The 21,341-nt window shown below is 45.1% G+C and overlaps 1 protein-coding gene across 1 annotated transcript in view; it reads right to left on the reverse strand.

Annotated features, from left to right (window-relative positions):
- Positions 1-21,341, reverse strand: part of LOC106591582 (fibronectin type III domain-containing protein 3B) — a 257,995-nt gene that overhangs the window by 63,005 nt on the left and 173,649 nt on the right. The window contains exons 14-22 of the mRNA XM_045698964.2: positions 20,261-20,435; positions 20,012-20,098; positions 16,604-16,739; positions 15,996-16,067; positions 13,084-13,202; positions 12,881-12,986; positions 9,341-9,519; positions 8,493-8,606; positions 7,405-7,554 (exon numbers count right to left, since the gene is read on the reverse strand). Of these exons, the coding sequence (XP_045554920.1) occupies positions 7,405-7,554; positions 8,493-8,606; positions 9,341-9,519; positions 12,881-12,986; positions 13,084-13,202; positions 15,996-16,067; positions 16,604-16,739; positions 20,012-20,098; positions 20,261-20,435 (1,138 nt within the window). The remainder of the gene's footprint in view (positions 1-7,404; positions 7,555-8,492; positions 8,607-9,340; positions 9,520-12,880; positions 12,987-13,083; positions 13,203-15,995; positions 16,068-16,603; positions 16,740-20,011; positions 20,099-20,260; positions 20,436-21,341) is intronic.

The raw sequence follows: 21,341 nt of genomic DNA on the forward strand, positions 1-21,341 counted from the left end.
GCAGTAGTGTGTGTACGTGTAGTCTAAAGCAGTAGTGTGTTTACATGTAGTCTACAGCAGTAGTGTGTATACATGTAGTCTACAGCAGTAGTGTGTATACATGTAGTCTACAGCAGTAGTGTGTGTACCTGTAGTCTACAGCAGTAGTGTGTGTGTACCTGTAGTCTACAGCAGTAGTGTGTGTATATCTGTAGTCTACAGCAGTAGTGTGTGTATATCTGTAGTCTACAGCAGTAGTGTGTGTATACCTGTAGTCTACAGCAGTAGTGTGTGTGTGTGTGTGTGTGTGTGTATACCTGTAGTCTACAGCAGTAGTGTGTGTACCTGTAGTCTACAGTAGTAGTGTGTGTGTACCTGTAGTCTACAGCAGTAGTGGGTGTGTATACCTGTAGTGTACAGCAGTAGCGTGTGTATACCTGTAGTCAACAGCAGAAGTGTTTGTACCTGTAGTATACAGCAGTAGTGTGTGTGTGTGTGTACCTGTAGTCTACAGCTGTAGGGTGTGTGTGTATACCTGTAGTCTACAGCAGTAGTGTGTGTATACCTGTAGTCTACAGCAGTAGTGTGTGTACCTGTAGTCTACAGCAGTAGTGTGTGTGTACCTGTAGTCTACAGCAGTAGGGTGTGTACTTGTAGTCTAAAGCAGTAGTGTGTGTACCTGTATTCTAAAGCAGTAGTGTGTATACATGTAGTCTACAGCAGTAGTGTGTGTGTACCTGTAGTCTACAGCAGTAGTGTCTGTACCTGTAGTCTAAAGCAGTAGTGTGTGTGTGTGTGTATACCTGTAGTCTACAGCAGTAGTGGGTGTGTACCTGTAGTCTAAAGCAGTAGTGTGTGTATACCTGTAGTCTACAGCAGTAGTGTGTGTATATCTGTAGTCTACAGCAGTAGTGTGTGTGTACCGGTAGTCTACAGCAGTAGTGTGTGTACGTGTAGTCTAAAGCAGTAGTGTGTTTACATGTAGTCTACAGCAGTAGTGTGTATACATGTAGTCTACAGCAGTAGTGTGTGTACCTGTAGTCTACAGCAGTAGTGTGTGTGTACCTGTATTCTAAAGCAGTAGTGTGTATACATGTAGTCTACAGCAGTAGTGTGTGTACCTGTAGTCTACAGCAGTAGTGTGTGTACCTGTAGTCTAAAGCAGTAGTGTGTGTGTGTGTGTATACCTGTAGTCTACAGCAGTAGTGGGTGTGTACCTGTAGTCTAAAGCAGTAGTGTGTGTGTGTGTATACCTGTAGTCTACAGCAGTAGTGTGTGTATATCTGTAGTCTACAGCAGTAGTGTGTGTGTACCGGTAGTCTACAGCAGTAGTGTGTGTACGTGTATTCTAAAGCAGTAGTGTGTTTACATGTAGTCTACAGCAGTAGTGTGTATACATGTAGTCTACAGCAGTAGTGTGTATACATGTAGTCTACAGCAGTAGTGTGTGTACCTGTAGTCTACAGCAGTAGTGTGTGTGTACCTGTAGTCTACAGCAGTAGTGTGTGTATATCTGTAGTCTACAGCAGTAGTGTGTGTATATCTGTAGTCTACAGCAGTAGTGTGTGTATACCTGTAGTCTACAGCAGTAGTGTGTGTGTGTGTGTGTGTGTGTGTATACCTGTAGTCTACAGCAGTAGTGTGTGTACCTGTAGTCTACAGTAGTAGTGTGTGTGTACCTGTAGTCTACAGCAGTAGTGGGTGTGTATACCTGTAGTGTACAGCAGTAGCGTGTGTATACCTGTAGTCAACAGCAGAAGTGTTTGTACCTGTAGTATACAGCAGTAGTGTGTGTGTGTGTGTACCTGTAGTCTACAGCTGTAGGGTGTGTGTGTATACCTGTAGTCTACAGCAGTAGTGTGTGTATACCTGTAGTCTACAGCAGTAGTGTGTGTACCTGTAGTCTACAGCAGTAGTGTGTGTGTACCTGTAGTCTACAGCAGTAGGGTGTGTACTTGTAGTCTAAAGCAGTAGTGTGTGTACCTGTATTCTAAAGCAGTAGTGTGTATACATGTAGTCTACAGCAGTAGTGTGTGTGTACCTGTAGTCTACAGCAGTAGTGTCTGTACCTGTAGTCTAAAGCAGTAGTGTGTGTGTGTGTGTATACCTGTAGTCTACAGCAGTAGTGGGTGTGTACCTGTAGTCTAAAGCAGTAGTGTGTGTATACCTGTAGTCTACAGCAGTAGTTTGTGTATATCTGTAGTCTACAGCAGTAGTGTGTGTGTACGTGTAGTCTACAGCAGTAGTGTGTATACATGTAGTCTACAGCAGTAGTGTGTATACATGTAGTCTACAGCAGTAGTGTGTGTACCTGTAGTCTACAGCAGTAGTGTGTGTGTACCTGTAGTCTACAGCAGTAGTGTGTGTATATCTGTAGTCTACAGCAGTAGTGTGTGTATATCTGTAGTCTACAGCAGTAGTGTGTGTATACCTGTAGTCTACAGCAGTAGTGTGTGTGTGTGTGTGTGTGTGTGTATACCTGTAGTCTACAGCAGTAGTGTGTGTACCTGTAGTCTACAGTAGTAGTGTGTGTGTACCTGTAGTCTACAGCAGTAGTGGGTGTGTATACCTGTAGTGTACAGCAGTAGCGTGTGTATACCTGTAGTCAACAGCAGAAGTGTTTGTACCTGTAGTATACAGCAGTAGTGTGTGTGTGTGTGTACCTGTAGTCTACAGCTGTAGGGTGTGTGTGTATACCTGTAGTCTACAGCAGTAGTGTGTGTATACCTGTAGTCTACAGCAGTAGTGTGTGTACCTGTAGTCTCCAGCAGTAGTGTGTGTGTACCTGTAGTCTACAGCAGTAGGGTGTGTACTTGTAGTCTAAAGCAGTAGTGTGTGTACCTGTATTCTAAAGCAGTAGTGTGTATACATGTAGTCTACAGCAGTAGTGTGTGTGTACCTGTAGTCTACAGCAGTAGTGTCTGTACCTGTAGTCTAAAGCAGTAGTGTGTGTGTGTGTGTATACCTGTAGTCTACAGCAGTAGTGGGTGTGTACCTGTAGTCTAAAGCAGTAGTGTGTGTATACCTGTAGTCTACAGCAGTAGTGTGTGTATATCTGTAGTCTACAGCAGTAGTGTGTGTGTACCGGTAGTCTACAGCAGTAGTGTGTGTACGTGTAGTCTAAAGCAGTAGTGTGTTTACATGTAGTCTACAGCAGTAGTGTGTATACATGTAGTCTACAGCAGTAGTGTGTGTACCTGTAGTCTACAGCAGTAGTGTGTGTGTACCTGTATTCTAAAGCAGTAGTGTGTATACATGTAGTCTACAGCAGTAGTGTGTGTACCTGTAGTCTACAGCAGTAGTGTGTGTACCTGTAGTCTAAAGCAGTAGTGTGTGTGTGTGTGTGTATACCTGTAGTCTACAGCAGTAGTGGGTGTGTACCTGTAGTCTAAAGCAGTAGTGTGTGTGTGTGTATACCTGTAGTCTACAGCAGTAGTGTGTGTATATCTGTAGTCTACAGCAGTAGTGTGTGTGTACCGGTAGTCTACAGCAGTAGTGTGTGTACGTGTATTCTAAAGCAGTAGTGTGTTTACATGTAGTCTACAGCAGTAGTGTGTATACATGTAGTCTACAGCAGTAGTGTGTATACATGTAGTCTACAGCAGTAGTGTGTGTACCTGTAGTCTACAGCAGTAGTGTGTGTGTACCTGTAGTCTACAGCAGTAGTGTGTGTATATCTGTAGTCTACAGCAGTAGTGTGTGTATATCTGTAGTCTACAGCAGTAGTGTGTGTATACCTGTAGTCTACAGCAGTAGTGTGTGTGTGTGTGTGTGTGTGTATACCTGTAGTCTACAGCAGTAGTGTGTGTACCTGTAGTCTACAGTAGTAGTGTGTGTGTACCTGTAGTCTACAGCAGTAGTGGGTGTGTATACCTGTAGTGTACAGCAGTAGCGTGTGTATACCTGTAGTCAACAGCAGAAGTGTTTGTACCTGTAGTATACAGCAGTAGTGTGTGTGTGTGTGTACCTGTAGTCTACAGCTGTAGGGTGTGTGTGTATACCTGTAGTCTACAGCAGTAGTGTGTGTATACCTGTAGTCTACAGCAGTAGTGTGTGTACCTGTAGTCTACAGCAGTAGTGTGTGTGTACCTGTAGTCTACAGCAGTAGGGTGTGTACTTGTAGTCTAAAGCAGTAGTGTGTGTACCTGTATTCTAAAGCAGTAGTGTGTATACATGTAGTCTACAGCAGTAGTGTGTGTGTACCTGTAGTCTACAGCAGTAGTGTCTGTACCTGTAGTCTAAAGCAGTAGTGTGTGTGTGTGTGTATACCTGTAGTCTACAGCAGTAGTGGGTGTGTACCTGTAGTCTAAAGCAGTAGTGTGTGTATACCTGTAGTCTACAGCAGTAGTTTGTGTATATCTGTAGTCTACAGCAGTAGTGTGTGTGTACCGGTAGTCTACAGCAGTAGTGTGTGTACGTGTAGTCTAAAGCAGTAGTGTGTTTACATGTAGTCTACAGCAGTAGTGTGTATACATGTAGTCTACAGCTGTAGGGTGTGTGTATACCTGTAGTCTACAGCAGTAGTGTGTGTATACCTGTAGTCTACAGCAGTAGTGTGTGTGTACCTGTAGTCTACAGCAGTAGTGTGTGTGTGTATACCTGTAGTCTACAGCAGTAGTGTGTGTACCTGTAGTCTACAGCAGTAGTGTGTGTGTATACCTGTAGTCTACAGCAGTAGTGTGTATACCTGTAGTCTACAGCAGTAGTGTGTTTATATACCTGTAGTCTACAGCAGTAGTGTGTGTACCTGTAGTCTACAGCAGTAGTGTGAATACATGTAGTCTACAGCAGTAGGGTGTGTACCTGTAGTCTAAAGCAGTAGTGTGTGTACCTGTAGTCTACAGCAGTAGTGTGTGTATACCTGTAGTCTATAGCAGTAGTGTGAATACCTGTAGTCTACAGCAGTAGTGTGTGTGTACCTGTAGTCTACAGCAGTAGTGTGTGTATACCTGTAGTCTACAGCAGTAGTGGGTGTGTACCTGTAGTCTACAGCAGTAGTGGGTGTGTACCTGTAGTCTGCAGCAGTAGTGTGTGTGTACCTGTAGTCTACAGCAGCAGTGTGTGTGTGTATACCTGTAGTCTACAGCAGTAGTGTGTGTACCTGTAATCGACAGCAGTAGTGTGTGTATACCTGTAGTCTACAGCAGTAGTGCGTATACCTGTAGTCTACAGCAGTAGTGTGTGTGTACCTGTAGTCTACAGCATTAGTGTGTGTATACCTGTAGTCTACAGCAGTAGTGTGTGTACCTGTAGTCTACAGCAGTAGTGTGTGTACCTGGTGTCTACAGCTGTAGGGTGTGTGTACCTGTAGTCTACAGCAGTTGTGTGTGTGTACCTGTAGTCTACAGCAGTAGGGTGTGTGTGTATACCTGTAGTCTACAGCAGTAGTGTGTGTATACCTGTAGTCTACAGCAGTAGTGTGTGTGTACCTGTAGTCTACAGCAGTAGTGTGTGTGTGTATACCTGTAGTCTAAAGCAGTAGTGTGTATACCTGTAGTCTACAGCAGTAGGGTGTATACCTGTAGTCTACAGCAGTAGTGTGTGTATACATGTAGTCTAAAGCAGTAGTGTGTGTACCTGTAGTCTACAGCAGTAGTGTGTGTGTATACCTGTAGTCTACAGCAGTAGTGTGTGTATACCTGTAGTCTACAGCAGTAGTGTGTGTGTACCTGTAGTCTACAGCAGTAGTGGGTGTGTACCTGTAGTCTACAGCAGTAGTGTGTGTATACCTGTAGTCTACAGCAGTAGTGGGTGTGTACCTGTAGTCTACAGCAGTAGTGTGTGTGTACCTGTAGTCTACAGTAGTAGTGTGTGTGTGTGTGTGTGTGTGTGTGTGTGTACCTGTAGTCTACAGCAGTAGTGTGTGTGTGTGTACCTGTAGTCTACAGCAGTAGTGTGTGTGTGTGTGTGTACCTGTAGTCTACAGCAGTAGTGTGTGTGTGTGTACCTGTAGTCTACTGCAGTAGTGTGTGTACCTGTAGTCTACAGTAGTATTGTGTGTCTGTGTGTGTACCTGTAGTCTACAGCAGTAGTGTGTGTATACCTGTAGTCTACAGCAGTAGTGTGTGTGTGTGTGTACCTGTAGTCTACAGCAGTAGTGTGTGTACCTGTAGTCTACAGCAGTAGTGTGTGAGTGTGTGTACCTGTAGTCTACAGCAGTAGTGTGTGTACCTGTAGTCTACAGCAGTAGTGTGTATACCTGTAGTCTACAGCAGTAGTGTGTATACAGTCTACAGCAGTAGTGTGTGTGTGTACCTGTAGTCTACAGCATTTGTGTGTGTGTACCTGTAGTCTACAGCAGTAGTGTGTATACCTGTAGTCTACCGCAGTAGTGTGTGTATACCTGTAGTCTACAGCAGTAGTGTGTGTATACCTGTAGTCTACAGCAGTAGTGTGTGTATACATGTAGTCTACAGCAGTAGTGTGTATACATGTAGTCTACAGCAGTAGTGTGTGTATACCTGTAGTCTACAGCAGTAGTGGGTGTGTACCTGTAGTCTACAGCAGTAGTGGGTGTGTACCTGTAGTCTACAGCAGTAGTGTTTGTGTGTACCTGTAGTCTACAGCAGTAGTGTGTGTACCTGTAGTCTACAGCAGTAGTGTGTGTACCTGTAGTCTACAGCAGTAGTGTGTGTACCTGTAGTCTACAGCAGTAGTGTGTGTACCTGTAGTCTACAGCAGTAGTGTGTGTACCTGTAGTCTACAGCAGTAGTGTGTGTACCTGTAGTCTACAGCAGTAGTGTGTATACCTGTAGTCTACAGCAGTAGTGTGTGTGTACCTGTAGTCTACAGCAGTAGTGTGTGTGTACCTGTAGTCTACAGCAGTAGTGTGTATACCTGTAGTCTACAGCAGTAGTGTGTGTGTACCTGTAGTCTACAGCAGTAGTGTGTATACCTGTAGTCTACAGCAGTAGGGTGTGTGTACATGTAGTCTACAGCAGTAGTGTGTGTGTATACCTGTAGTCTACAGCAGTAGTGTGTGTATACCTGTAGTCTATAGCAGTAGTGTGTGTATACCTGTAGTCTACAGCAGTAGTGGGTGTATACCTGTAGTCTACAGCAGTAGGGTGTGTATACCTGTAGTCTACAGCAGTAGTGTGTGTACCTGTAGTCTACAGCAGTAGTGTGTGTATACCTGTAGTCTACAGCAGTAGTGTGTGTGTACCTGTAGTCTACAGCAGTAGTGTGTGTGTGTGTATACCTGTAGTCTACAGCAGTAGGGTGTGTACTTGTAGTCTACCACAGTAGTGTGTGTGTACCTGTAGTCTACAGCAGTAGTGTGTGTGTACCTGTAGTCTACAGTAGTAGTGTGTGTGTGTGTACCTGTAGTCTACAGCAGTAGTGTGTGTGTGTGTACCTGTAGTCTACAGCAGTAGTGTGTGTGTGTGTACCTGTAGTCTACAGCAGTAGTGTGTGTGTGTGTACCTGTAGTCTACAGCAGTAGTGGGTCGCGGGGGTCAGGTCTGATACTTCACACTGGGTTTCTGGTCCACAGTAGATGAGCTCCATAGGCTCCTCCTCCCTGGACCAGTCCAGACGATACTCTGAGATGTCAGAGCCTGATCCTTCAGGACTCTACAACACACACAAACCACAACACAGAACGTCTTAGAACACAGGAGAAACACACACAAACCACAACACAGAACGTCTTAGAACACAGGAGAAACACACACAAACCCCAACACAGAACGTCTTAGAACACAGGAGAAACACACACAAACCCCAACACAGAACGTCTTAGAACACAGGAGAAACACACACAAACCCCAACACAGAACGTCTTAGAACACAGGAGAAACACACACAAACCACAACACAGAACGTCTTAGAACACAGGAGAAACACACACAAACCACAACACAGAACGTCTTAGAACACAGGAGAAACACACACAAACCACAACACAGAACGTCTTAGAACACAGGAGAAACACACACAAACCCCAACACAGAACGTCTTAGAACACAGGAGAAACACACACAAACCCCAACACAGAACGTCTTAGAACACAGGAGAAACACACACAAACCCCAACACAGAACGTCTTAGAACACAGGAGAAACACACACAAACCACAACACAGAACGTCTTAGAACACAGGAGAAACACACACAAACCACAACACAGAACGTCTTAGAACACAGGAGAAACACACACAAACCACAACACAGAACGTCTTAGAACACAGGAGAAACACACACAAACCACAACACAGAACGTCTTAGAACACAGGAGAAACACACACAAACCACAACACAGAACGTCTTAGAACACACACCATATTCGAACACAGGATAAACACACAGAACAGGAAGGAACCAAACATCCAATCAGACACTAGACCCATGTAAACTCTCCGGGAATTATTTTACAAACACCTCTCCCTCCCTCCCTCCCTCTACTCTCTCTCCCTCTTTCTTGTAATTTGGAGGCAGACTGAAGTGCATATTGTCTCTGTTCTAAATGGAAGTGTAGACAGAGTGTAAAGAAGATAGATAGACAGGCAGTACCTCCCAGCTGACTGTTAGACAGGTGGTGTTGTTCAGAGTGATGAGTGGCGCCACACACTGGCCTGGAGGACCCGCTGCTGTCGTCACCTCCACTGCCTCAGAGTACTCTCCAAACTACAGGAGTAAACAGGAAACACACCGGTCACATGACAGGAAACATACCGGTCACATGACAGGAAACATACAGGTCGCATGACAGGAAACATACCAGTCACATGACAGGAAACACACCAGTCACATGACAGGAAACACACAGGTCACATGACAGGAAACACAGGTCACATGACAGGAAACACACAAGTAAAATTATAGGAAAAATAAAAACAATTCTAGTAGCAGGCTCACAAATGATAAAGTCTGTTTGATCAACCATTAAATTAGATTTAGGCTCAGCTCAGATCGGGCGCACATGAAACTTTAATCAATCAAACATGACTTTTCGAGCATGACTATTCCTGCATTCAAATCATTTCTATGATTGCTAAATGGGGCAGAGTGCCTTGACATGGCTGTAGAATAGATTGTTGCTGCAGCAGATGGTTGATCAGAGCAGCGAACTGAACACTGTCTGATTGGACTAAATACTAGCTGCTAGGAGAATTGGTCTCCAGTCGACTTTCTGTTTGTTCCTCTGTATGTCCTCGTTTTTGATGAGCACTTATCAGTTTTATACTTTGATCAGACAGTGTGTGTGTGTGTGTGTGTAAGTGTGTTTGAGTACCTCTTGAACTAAGTCTGAATAGCACTCAGGGATGGACTGATCACATCAATTAGACTAGAGAGTGTTTGTCTGCCTGCTTCTGGTCAGCGTTCATTAGGGTGTGTGTGTCTGTGTGTGTGTGTCTCACCCCAGCCTCGTTGGCAGCCCTCAGTCTGAAGTTGTAGGTTGCCCCCGGCAGCAGACTACCCACACTGCACTGCAGCTCTGTCCCATTGTACACCTCACTGGGCTCAGCGTCGCCCTCTGATGATGTCATCTCCAGACTGAACACACACTCCTCACACACAGCTTCTGACGTCAGTCCGTCTGGAAGAGGAGGGGGAGGGTCAGAGGGGAAAGAGAGAAAGAGTGGGGGAGAAAAGTAGAAAGGGAGAGAGACAGAGGTAGAGAGATAAATAGAGAGGGGTAGTGAGAGAGAGAGAGGGGTAATGTGAGAGAGAGGTAGAGAGAGAGAGGTAGAGAGAGCGAGACAGAGGGGGGTAGTGAGAGAAAGAGAGAGAGTGAGAGAGGGGTAGTGAGAGAGAGACAGAGAGAGAGAGAGCGCGAGAGAGAGGGGGTAGTGAGAGAGAGACAGAGAGAGAGAGAGAGCGCGAGAGAGAGGGGGTAGTGAGAGAGAGACCGAGAGAGAGAGAGAGCGCGAGAGAGAGGGGGTAGTGAGAGAGAGACAGAGAGAGCGCAAGAGAGAGGGGGTAGTGAGAGAGAGACAGAGAGAGCGCGAGAGAGAGGGGGTATTGAGAGAGAGACAGAGAGAGAGGGGGTAGTGAGAGAGAGACCAAGAGAGAGAGAGAGCGCGAGAGAGAGGGGGTAGTGAGAGAGAGAGAGAGAGAGAGCAAGAGAGAGGGGGTAGTGAGATAAGAGACAGAGAGGGGTAGTGAGAGAGAGACAGAGAGAGAGAGAGCGCGAGAGAGAGGGGGTAGTGAGAGAGACAGAGAGAGAGCGAGAGCGAGAGAGAGGGGGTAGTGAGAGAGAGAGAGAGAGGGGGTAGTGAGAGAGACAGAGAGAGAGCGAGAGCGAGAGAGAGGGGGTAGTGAGATAAGAGACAGAGAGGGGTAGTGAGAGAGAGACAGAGAGAGAGAGAGCGCGAGAGAGAGGGGGTAGTGAGAGAGAGAGAGAGAGAGCAAGAGAGAGGGGGTAGTGAGATAAGAGACAGAGAGGGGTAGTGAGAGAGAGACAGAGAGAGAGAGAGCGCGAGAGAGAGGGGGTAGTGAGAGAGACAGAGAGAGAGCGAGAGCGAGAGAGAGGGGGTAGTGAGAGAGAGAGAGAGAGAGAGAGGGGGTAGTGAGAGAGACAGAGAGAGAGCGAGAGCGAGAGAGAGGGGGTAGTGAGAGAGAGACAGAGAGAGGGGGTAGTGAGAGAGACAGAGAGAGAGAGAGAGAGAGAGCGCGAGAGAGGGGGTAGTGAGAGAGAGACAGAGAGGACAAACATTTTAATCTAGTATAAAGAGCTGCAACACCTAGTCAAACACAGCATAACAGAAGGAGATTTTGAATGAACTGTCTTTTCATCCACTCATTAGTGTTCTCTATGTGTTTCAGCCAGCTTTATGGTGTGACGCACAGAGAGAAAGCGAATAAAGGGGGGAAAGAGGGAGTGAGATTGAAAAAGAGAGAGAGAACACAGTCTACTCAATTGTCCTTTAGTCTGTTTCTTAATGGGGAGTGTTAGTCTCCCACACACGCGCACGCACGGACATAAACACACACACACACATTTTAATGAGGAACATTTGCCACATTATATTGAGGCTTGCCTGATTCTAACGACTTTAACCACATAGAATGCAGCTGAATTAGACTACATTAGGCTACATTAAGGTTTAGATAGGCTGCATTAGAGTCGCAATAAAGCTGAATTAGAGTCGCAATAAAGCTGAATTAAAGTGAATTAGGTTTCTTAGAGCGGGTGCACAGCATGTGTGGGTGTGTTGTACCAAGGTCGTGATCAGGGTGTATTAGGTTGTGTGTGTGGGTGTGTTGTAACAAGGTCGTGATCAGGGTGTATTAGGTTGTGTGTGTGGGTGTGTTGTAACAAGGTCGTGATCAGGGTGTATTAGGTTGTGTGTGTGGGTGTGTTGTACCAAGGTCGTGATCAGGGTGTATTAGGTTGTGTGTGTGGGTGTGTTGTAACAAGGTCGTGATCAGGGTGTATTAGGTTGTGTGTGTGGGTGTGTTGTAACAAGGTCGTGATCAGGGTGTATTAGGTTGTGTGTGTGGGTGTGTTGTAACAAGGTCGTGATCAGGGTGTATTAGGTTGTGTGTGTGTGTGGGTGTGTTGTAACAAGGTCGTGATCAGGGTGTATTAGGTTGTGTGTGTGGGTGTGTTGTAACAAGGTCGTGATCAGGGTGTATTAGGTTGTGTGTGTGGGTGTGTTGTAACAAGGTCGTGATCAGGGTGTATTAGGTTGTGTGTGTGGGTGTGTTGTAACAAGGTCGTGATCAGGGTGTATTAGGTTGTGTGTGTGGGTGTGTTGTAACAAGGTCGTGATCAGGGTGTATTAGGTTGTGTGTGTGGGTGTGTTGTAACAAGGTCGTGATCAGGGTGTATTAGGTTGTGTGTGTGTGGGTGTGTTGTAACAAGGTCGTGATCAGGGTGTATTAGGTTGTGTGTGTGGGTGTGTTGTAACAAGGTCGTGATCAGGGTGTATTAGGTTGTGTGTGTGGGTGTGTTGTAACAAGGTCGTGATCAGGGTGTATTAGGTTGTGTGTGTGGGTGTGTTGTAACAAGGTCGTGATCAGGGTGTATTAGGTTGTGTGTGTGGGTGTGTTGTAACAAGGTCGTGATCAGGGTGTATTAGGTTGTGTGTGTGGGTGTGTTGTAACAAGGTCGTGATCAGGGTGTATTAGGTTGTGTGTGTGTGGGTGTGTTGTAACAAGGTCGTGATCAGGGTGTATTAGGTTGTGTGTGTGGGTGTGTTGTAACAAGGTCGTGATCAGGGTGTATTAAGTTGTGTGTGTGGGTGTGTTGTAACAAGGTCGTGATCAGGGTGTATTAGGTTGTGTGTGTGGGTGTGTTGTAACAAGGTCGTGATCAGGGTGTATTAGGTTGTGTGTGTGGGTGTGTTGTAACAAGGTCGTGATCAGGGTGTATTAGGTTGTGTGTGTGGGTGTGTTGTAACAAGGTCGTGATCAGGGTGTATTAGGTTGTGTGTGTGTGGGTGTGTTGTAACAAGGTCGTGATCAGGGTGTATTAGGTTGTGTGTGTGTTGTAACAAGGTCGTGATCAGGGTGTATTAGGTTGTGTGTGTGGGTGTGTTGTAACAAGGTCGTGATCAGGGTGTATTAGGTTGTGTGTGTGGGTGTGTTGTAACAAGGTCGTGATCAGGGTGTATTAGGTTGTGTGTGTGGGTGTGTTGTAACAAGGTCGTGATCAGGGTGTATTAGGTTGTGTGTGTGGGTGTGTTGTAACAAGGTCGTGATCAGGGTGTATTAGGTTGTGTGTGTGGGTGTGTTGTAACAAGGTCGTGATCAGGGTGTATTAGGTTGTGTGTGTGGGTGTGTTGTAACAAGGTCGTGATCAGGGTGTATTAGGTTGGGCACAGAGAAGAGCAGAGAACAGCCAAAGGTTGATTTGACTTTCCAGACAGTAAAACACACGTGTGTGTGTGTGTGTGTGTGTGTGTGTGTGTGTGTGTGTGTGTGTGTGTGTGTGTGTGTGTGTGTGAATTTACCCCATTCTAACTGTACTTCCTTGTGTTTGGCTTTACCCACGATCCTGGGCGGTTGGCAGGGTCCGGGGGCAACACTCAACGTCCGAACCGGAACGCTGAAGGAACACTGGCAGAACACAGAGGATCATGGGAAGGTCAATTGATTCATTGTGTGATTAAATGGATTATTGACCATGGGGTGTGTGCGAGTGTGTGTGTTTTACCTGGCTGTGTCCACCTGTGCTGATGCTACACACTCGCAGGCGGTAAACTGTGCCGGGCGTCAGTCCTTCACACACACACTCTGTAGCGGGGCCGCTGTACGCCACCTCCCACTGACCCGCTGCACAAGACAAAGAGCAGATGAGTGTTTGTGTGTATGTGAATATGTGTGTATAGAGGTATATATGCAGTTCAACAAGGCACCACATCTATTCATAGCTGACAACACAGGGAGAGAACTGTGTTTCAACCTCTGTCAGTTCAGTCTATTCACTGTTTCAATGGCACTTTAATCAGGAAGAGAGAGAGGGGTGAAGTGGGGTGAGGAAGGGGAAGGGCATAGATGGGATAGAGGGGAAGAGAAAGAGAAGGAGTGGGTGGGTAGGTAGAGAGAAGGAGGGAGAGGGGGAGAAAACGTGGAAGAAAGTAGGAGCTTTCAGAATTTGCTGGGTTGATAAACTATGACCAAACTGAATATGACCAGACTAATCACTGTGTTCTGAAGAGATGACCACTCCTGTTCATTATTATGTAGGTCACAAGAGTTACAGTGGGGGGAAAAAGTATTTGATCCCCTGCTGATTTTGTACCTTTGCCCACTGACAAAGAAATGATCAGTCTATAATTTTAATGGTAGGTTTATTTGAACAGTGAGAGACAGAATAACAACAAAAAAATCCAGAAAAACGCATGTCAAAAATGTTATAAAATGATTTGCATTTTAATGAGGGAAATAAGTATTTGACCCCTCTGCAAAACATGACTTAGTACTTGGTGGCAAAACCCTTGTTGGCAATCACAGAGGTCAGTCGTTTCTTGTAGTTGGCCACCAGGTTTGCACACATCTCAGGAGGGATTTTGTCCCACTCCTCTTTGCAGATCTTCTCCAAGTCATTAAGGTTTCGAGGCTGACGTTTGGCAACTCGAACCTTCAGCTCCCTCCACAGATTTCTATGGGATTAAGGTCTGGAGACTGGCAAGGCCACTCCAGGACCTTAATGTGCTTCTTCTTGAGCCACTCCTTTGTTGCCTTGGCCGTGTGTTTTGGGTCATTGTCATGCTGGAATACCCATCCACGACCCATTTTCAATGCCCTGGCTGAGGGAAGGAGGTTTTCACCCAAGCTTTGACGGTACATGGCCCGTCCATCGCCCCTTTCATGCGGTGAAGTTGTCCTGTCCCCTTAGCAGAAAAACACCCCCAAAGCATAATGTTTCCACCTCCATGTTTGACGGTGGAGATGGTGTTCTTGGGGTCATAGGCAGCATTCCTCCTCCTCCAAACACGGCGAGTTGAGTTGATGTCAAAGAGCTCCATTTTGGTCTCATCTGACCACAACACTTTCACCAGTTGTCCTCTGAGTCATTCAGATGTTCATTGGCAGGCTTCAGACGGGCCTGTATATGTATTCTTGAGCAGGGGGACCTTGCGGGCGCTGCAGGATTTCAGTCCTTCTCGGCGTAGTGTGTTACCAATTGTTTTCTTGGTGACTATGGTCCCAGCTGCCTTGAGATCATTGACAAGATCCTCTCGTGTAGTTCTGGGCTGATTCCTCACCATTCTCATGATCATTGCAACTCCACGAGGTGAGATCTTGCATGGAGTCCCAGGCCGAGGGATATTGACAGTTCTTTTGTGTTTCTTCCATTTGAAAATAATCGCACCAAATGTTGTCACCTTCTCACCAAGCTGCTTGGCGATGGTCTTGTAGCCCATTCCAGCCTTGTGTAGGTCTACAATCTTGTCCTTGACATCCTTGGAGAGCTCTTTGGTCTTGGCCATGGTGGAGAGTTTGCAATCTGATTGATTGCTTCTGTGGACAGGTGTCTTTTTTACAGGTAACAAGCTGCGGTTAGGAGCACTCCCTTTAAGCACTCCCTAATCTCAGCTCGTTACCTGTATTAAAGACACCTGGGTGCCAGAAATCTTTCTGATTGAGAGGGGGTCAAATACTTATTTCCCTCATTAAAATGCAAATCATTTTATAACATTTTTGACATGCGTTTTTCTGGATATTTTTGTTGTTATTCTGTCTCTCACTGTTCAAATAAACCTACCATTAAAATTATAGACTGATCCTTTCTTTGTCAGTGGGCAAATGTACAGAATCAGCAGGGGATCGAATACTTTTCCCCCCCACTGTATGGACTTAGTAAAAAGCACTCAACCTGACAGAGAAGGACAAAAAAAAACTGAGAGAGAAAAAGAAAGGAGGAATATTACAGAAAACGTCAAAGCACTGATACACTTATTGCTAGTAAATTACAGGTGTTTATATAGCAGTACATTGCAGGTGTTTATATATCAGTACATTACTGGTGTTTATATAGCAGTACATTACTGGTGTTTATATAGCAGTACATTGCAGGTGTTTATATAGCAGTACATTACTGGTGTTTATATAGCAGTACATTGCAGGTGTTTATATAGCAGTACATTGCAGGTGTTTATATAGCAGTACATTGCAGGTGTTTAGATAGCAGTACATTGCAGGTGTTTACATAGCAGTACATTGCAGGTGTTTATATAGCAGTACATTGCAGGTGTTTATATAGCAGTACATTGCAGGTGTTTATATAGCAGTACATTGCAGGTGTTTACATAGCAGTACATTGCAGGTGTTTACATAGCAGTACATTGCAGGTGTTTATATAGCAGTACATTGCAGGTGTTTATATAGCAGTACATTACTGGTGTTTATATAGCAGTACATTGCAGGTGTTTATATAGCAGTACATTGCAGGTGTTTATATAGCAGTACATTGCAGGTGTTTATATAGCAGTACATTGCAGGTGTTTATATAGCAGTACATTGCAGGTGTTTATATAGCAGTACATTGCAGGTGTTTCTGCAGAAGTAAGACTAATGGTGATTGACTGGAAAACTAAAACAGAGAAGGACAGAGTGTTGTACCGTCACAGCTGCCTTCTGAGATCTCCAGCAGATACGTCAGAACTTCTGAACCTCCATTGTCCTGGGGAGGATCTGGAGGAAGAACAGAGGAGACCGAGAGAGACAGAGAGAGAGAGAGAGAGAAAGAGTTTGTCATGCTCTGACCTAGGAGAGCTGTGTTTTCTCTGTTTGCTAGGCCAGGGTGTGATAGGCTTGTGGGCATTCTATGTTTTGTTTTCTATGTTTTCTATGGTTTCCAATCAGAGGCAGGTGTCTAGCGTTGTCTCTGATTGGAAGCCATACTTAGGCAGCCTGTTTTTCCTTTGTGTTTTGTGGGTAGTTGTTTTCCGTTTAGTTGTAAAGTACCTGACGGAACTGTCTGCTGTCATTTTTTGGTTTCATTTGTAAGTGTTCCTTCTGCTTTCATTAAAACTACAAGATGAACATATTCCACGCAGCACCTTGGTCTACTCATTATGACGCCTGTGACAGAGTTATTGCATTTTGGTTTATAGTTGGGTGAAATCAAGACAAAACAGTACTTACTTTATGTTTGTTCATTATGTTTTACAACTCCATTGACACAGCGTAATCACACTGAAAACATGCACACGTGTTTGTGGGTTTACCCCAGGTGATGGTGAAGCCATAAGATGTAGCGGTAGTGACTCGGGGGGGACAAGGGGGTCCAGGTTTATCAGGACTGGTAGTACACACCAACACTTCACTGGGTTTACTGCCACCCTCCACGTTAGACGCTATCAGCTGCAGAGAGAGGGAGAGAGAGAGGAGGGAGAGAGAGAGGAGGGAGAGAGAGAGGAGGGAGAGAGAGAGAGAGAGAGAGAGAGAGAGAGAGAGAGAGAGAGAGAGGAGGGAGAGAGAGAGAGAGGAGGGAGAGAGAGAGAGGAGGGAGAGAGAGAGGAGGGAGAGAGAAAGAGGGAGAGAGAAAGAAGGAGAGAGAAAGAGGGAGAGAGAAGAGAGGGGAGAATATTTTTATATTTTGTATGTATTGATTGTACATTTGAAATAGATGGCATATTATCCAATAAACTGCTATAAATGATCACCTCTTTATACAATGCATAGTTCTAAACAAAGTTTCCAAATAAATCCCACTGCTGACTATAATGACTTGTACTGTACTGTATATGTTCTGCACAGGTCTGTGCTGGTGGCTATTGGCATTGCCTGTGCTCTTTACTGTGATGTAAATGTCTGCCTTGCTGTGCAGACTGGAAGACTTTACGTTCCACCTGCCATTCAGAGAACACACAACAACAACAAGAAAGCACATTGTACAAAACAAAACACCCTCTCCTCTCTATTCACCTCTCTTTCCCTCTCCCCCACTCTCCCTCCCTCCCTCCCTCCCTCCCTCCCTCCCTCACTCCCTCTCCAATATATTCCCTCAACTAATGGACACTACAGAGAGAGAGAGAGGAATGAGTGGAAGGGAAAAGAGAGAGATGCTCTAGTCCACTCTCTAATCAATGATTCACTATATCAACAGGATTTCCTACTGGGTACTGGTCACTGTGACCAGAACAATAGAAATATATATAGATATACTAAGAATTTATTTCCAAAACGCTATATCCACCAATTTTACACATTTGTGTTTTTTCATCAGAAATGATTGCTTATGGGTACCTTCATGTTTGTGTAAAATATGACTGTTCTCAGATTTTTTTTATGAATAGATTTGAGATGTTTATAAAAAATGAGTTTCTTTGCAAAACACTATACTATACTATACTATACTATACGTTTAGCTGGAATGGAATGTTGGTATCCTGTATGTTTGACTGTGATATGTGGTTGTCTCACCAAGCTACCCGTAAGACGAATGCACTTACTGTAAGTCTCTCTGGATAAGAGCGTCTGCTAAATGACTCAAATGTAAATGTTTTACATACAAATCTCATATTACTGTATGAAAAGAAATAAGATAATAATAATAATATTGACGTCACACATTTCTGCAGTTCTTTATAAAAAGCCATGTTATTTTATTACATTGGACTGTGTAAAACCTAGCAGTACTACTTCTCTGAGAGAGAGACGGATATTTAGCATTAAGCAAAAAACATGACTATTTGTCTCTCTGAAATGAAACCATCAAGTCATAGATTTTAAACAAATACATGTCTGTCATTTGCCACGTTCTGACCAGTAAAGGGGTTATTTGTTATTATAGTTTGGTCAGGACGTGGCAGGGGGTGTTTGTTTTGAGTGTTTCGGGGTTTGTTGGGCTATGTGTTTATGTAGAGGGGTGTTTGTTTAGAGTGTTCCGGGGTTTTTGGTTATGTTCTATGTTAGTATATTTCTATGTTCTGGTCTAGTCTTTGTAGTTCTATGTTTAGGGTTATTGGATGGACCTTCAATTGGAGGCAGCTGTTCCTTGTTGCCTCTGATTGAAGGTCCTATATAGAGGGGTGTTTTTGTAATGGGTTTTGTGGGAAATTGTTTTTGCACTGCTGTGTTTAGCCTGCAATACTATGCGTCCGTTTGTTTTCTTGTTTTGTTATTTAAGTGTTCAATAAAAGTTAAAATGAGCACTCAACCCGCTGCGCCTTGGTCTACTACATACGATGGCCTTTACATCATTGAACAAACCTACGCCATGAAAAAAAACCACACCAATCATTTCTTTAAACAATAAAAGCTAATTTACCAACATTTCTGAAAATGAATATATAGCTTTTTGGAATAAAACTCTTCATGTGTGTTCCCCATTTTGTTTGTGATGATTTGTCCCATGCAGACAGATCACACACACGCATGTAGCTACACAAATATGCTGCATACACGTGTACGCACACACTCTCTCTGTCTAGGTCACTCTCTCTCTGTCTAGGTCACACTCTCTCTGTCTAGGTCACACTCTCTCTGTCTAGGTCACACTCTCTCTGTCTAGGTCACACTCTCTCTGTCTAGGTCACACTCTCTCTGTCTAGGTCACACTCTCTCTGTCTAGGTCACACTCTCTCTGTCTAGGTCACACTCTCTCTGTCTAGGTCATTCTCTCTCTGTCTAGGTCACTCTCTCTCTGTCTAGGTCACGCTCTCTCTGTCTAGGTCACACTCTCTCTGTCTAGGTCACACTCTCTCTGTCTAGGTCACACTCTCTCTGTCTAGGTCACACTCTCTCTGTCTAGGTCACACTCTCTCTGTCTAGGTCACACTCTCTCTGTCTAGGTCACACTCTCTCTGTCTAGGTCACACTCTCTCTGTCTAGGTCACACTCTCTCTGTCTAGGTCACTCTCTCTCTGTCTAGGTCACTCTCTCTCTGTCTAGGTCATTCTCTCTCTGTCTAGGTCACGCTCTCTCTGTCTAGGTCACGCTCTCTCTGTCTAGGTCACGCTCTCTCTGTCTAGGTCACGCTCTCTCTGTCTAGGTCACTCTCTCTCTGTCTAGGTCACGCTCTCTCTGTCTAGGTCACGCTCTCTCTGTCTAGGTCACTCTCTCTCTCACTCACTTTTCTTTTCAGGACATTGTGTTTTTCAAATGAAAACCTTCAACAAAGCACAGATAGACTTATAGCAGTGTTTTGCAGGTGTTTAATTAAGCAATAAGGCACCTCAGGGGTTTGTGATATATGGTCAATATACCACGGCTAAGGGCTGATCTTATGCACGACGCAACGCAGAGTGCCTGGATACAGCCCTTAGCCGTGGTATATTGACCATATATCACAAACCCCTGAGGTGCCTTATTGCTTAAATAAACTGGTTACCAACGTAATCAGAGCAGTATAACCCATGGTATACAGTCTGATATACCACGGCTGTCAGCCAACCAGGATTCAGGGCTCGAACCGCCCAGTTTATAAATAGCAGTAAATTCCAGGTATTTCTACAGAGGACAGCATGACGGCTAAACGCTGACAGATTATGTAGTGCGTGTGTATCTCGTGCACATGATGACACCAATCACTGTGTCTTTCTAGCAGAATACAAGCCTTTTCTGTTTCCATGGTAACACACAATCAGACGCCATTCGCCACCATAAAACCTCAGAGACAGACACACTCTTACCCTGAATTTGTACTGTGTGCTCCTCTTCAGGCCTTGCACTGTGGAGGTTAGCTTGTCTCCAGTGTACTTTGGATGAAAGTCTGTTCCCTGGAAGGTCAAACATTCTCAGTTAACCTTTAAACGGACGTCTTGCTGTACTTGTGTGTGTGTGTGTGTGTGTGTGTGTGTGTGTGTGTGTGTGTGTGTGTGTGTGTGTGTGTGTGTGTGTGTGTGTGTGTGTGTGTGTGTGTGTGTGTGTGTGAGACTCACGGTATTGTCCTCCTGGATCTCGAGTGTGTATGTGATTAGCTCCTCGTTGGCGCTGCCCTCAGGACGGCCCCACTCCAGGGTTACCCAGGAGACGCCCGCCCGCAGCAGCCGCGGTGCCAGGGGGCAGGAGAGCAGCGTACCTGTAGTGTAGAATACAACCTCCGTACTGAAACCACTGTGGAGGGAGGGAGGGAGGGAGGGAGGGAGCAGAAGACATGAGTTTAGACACACACAAAGCAGAGCTCATGTCTTTTATCTCTTCTGCATCATTCTTTATCTCTTTCCATCTCTCTTCATCTCTACCTCCATCTCTCTCCATCTCTCCCTCCCTTAACTCCCTCCATCTCCCCCCTCTTTTCTGTCACTGGAACGACCGGCCGCACGCAGGGGAATCTGCCCCCACGGCAACGATGCGAGAACAAGAGGAGTGAGGAAACAAGAAAATAGAGAGACTCATTCACAGAGTCACCAGACAACTGACCTCAACACAGCTTTACATCAACCAGACAACTGACCTCAACACAGCTTTACATCAACCAGACAACTGACCTCAACACAGCCATACATCAACCTGACAACTGACCTCAACACAGCCATACATCAACCTGACAACTGACCTCAACACAGCTATACATCAACCTGACAACTGACCTCAACACAGCCATACATCAACCTGACAACTGACCTCAACACAGCTATACATCAACCAGACAACTGACCTCAACACAGCCATACATCAACCAGACAACTGACCTCAACACAGCTTTACATCAACCAGACAACTGACCTCAACACAGCTATACATCAACCAGACAACTGACCTCAACACAGCCATACATCAACCTGACTACTGACCTCAACACAGCCATACATCAACCTGACAACTGACCTCAACACAGCCATACATCAACCAGACAACTGACCTCAACACAGCTTTACATCAACCAGACAACTGACCTCAACACAGCTTTACATCAACCAGACAACTGACCTCAACACAGCCATACATCAACCTGACAACTGACCTCAACACAGCTATACATCAACCAGACAACTGACCTCAACACAGCCATACATCAAC

The sequence above is a fragment of the Salmo salar genome, chromosome 17 (genome assembly GCF_965601325.2).
Source record: "Salmo salar chromosome 17, fSalSal1, whole genome shotgun sequence".
Taxonomy (NCBI): domain Eukaryota; kingdom Metazoa; phylum Chordata; class Actinopteri; order Salmoniformes; family Salmonidae; genus Salmo; species Salmo salar.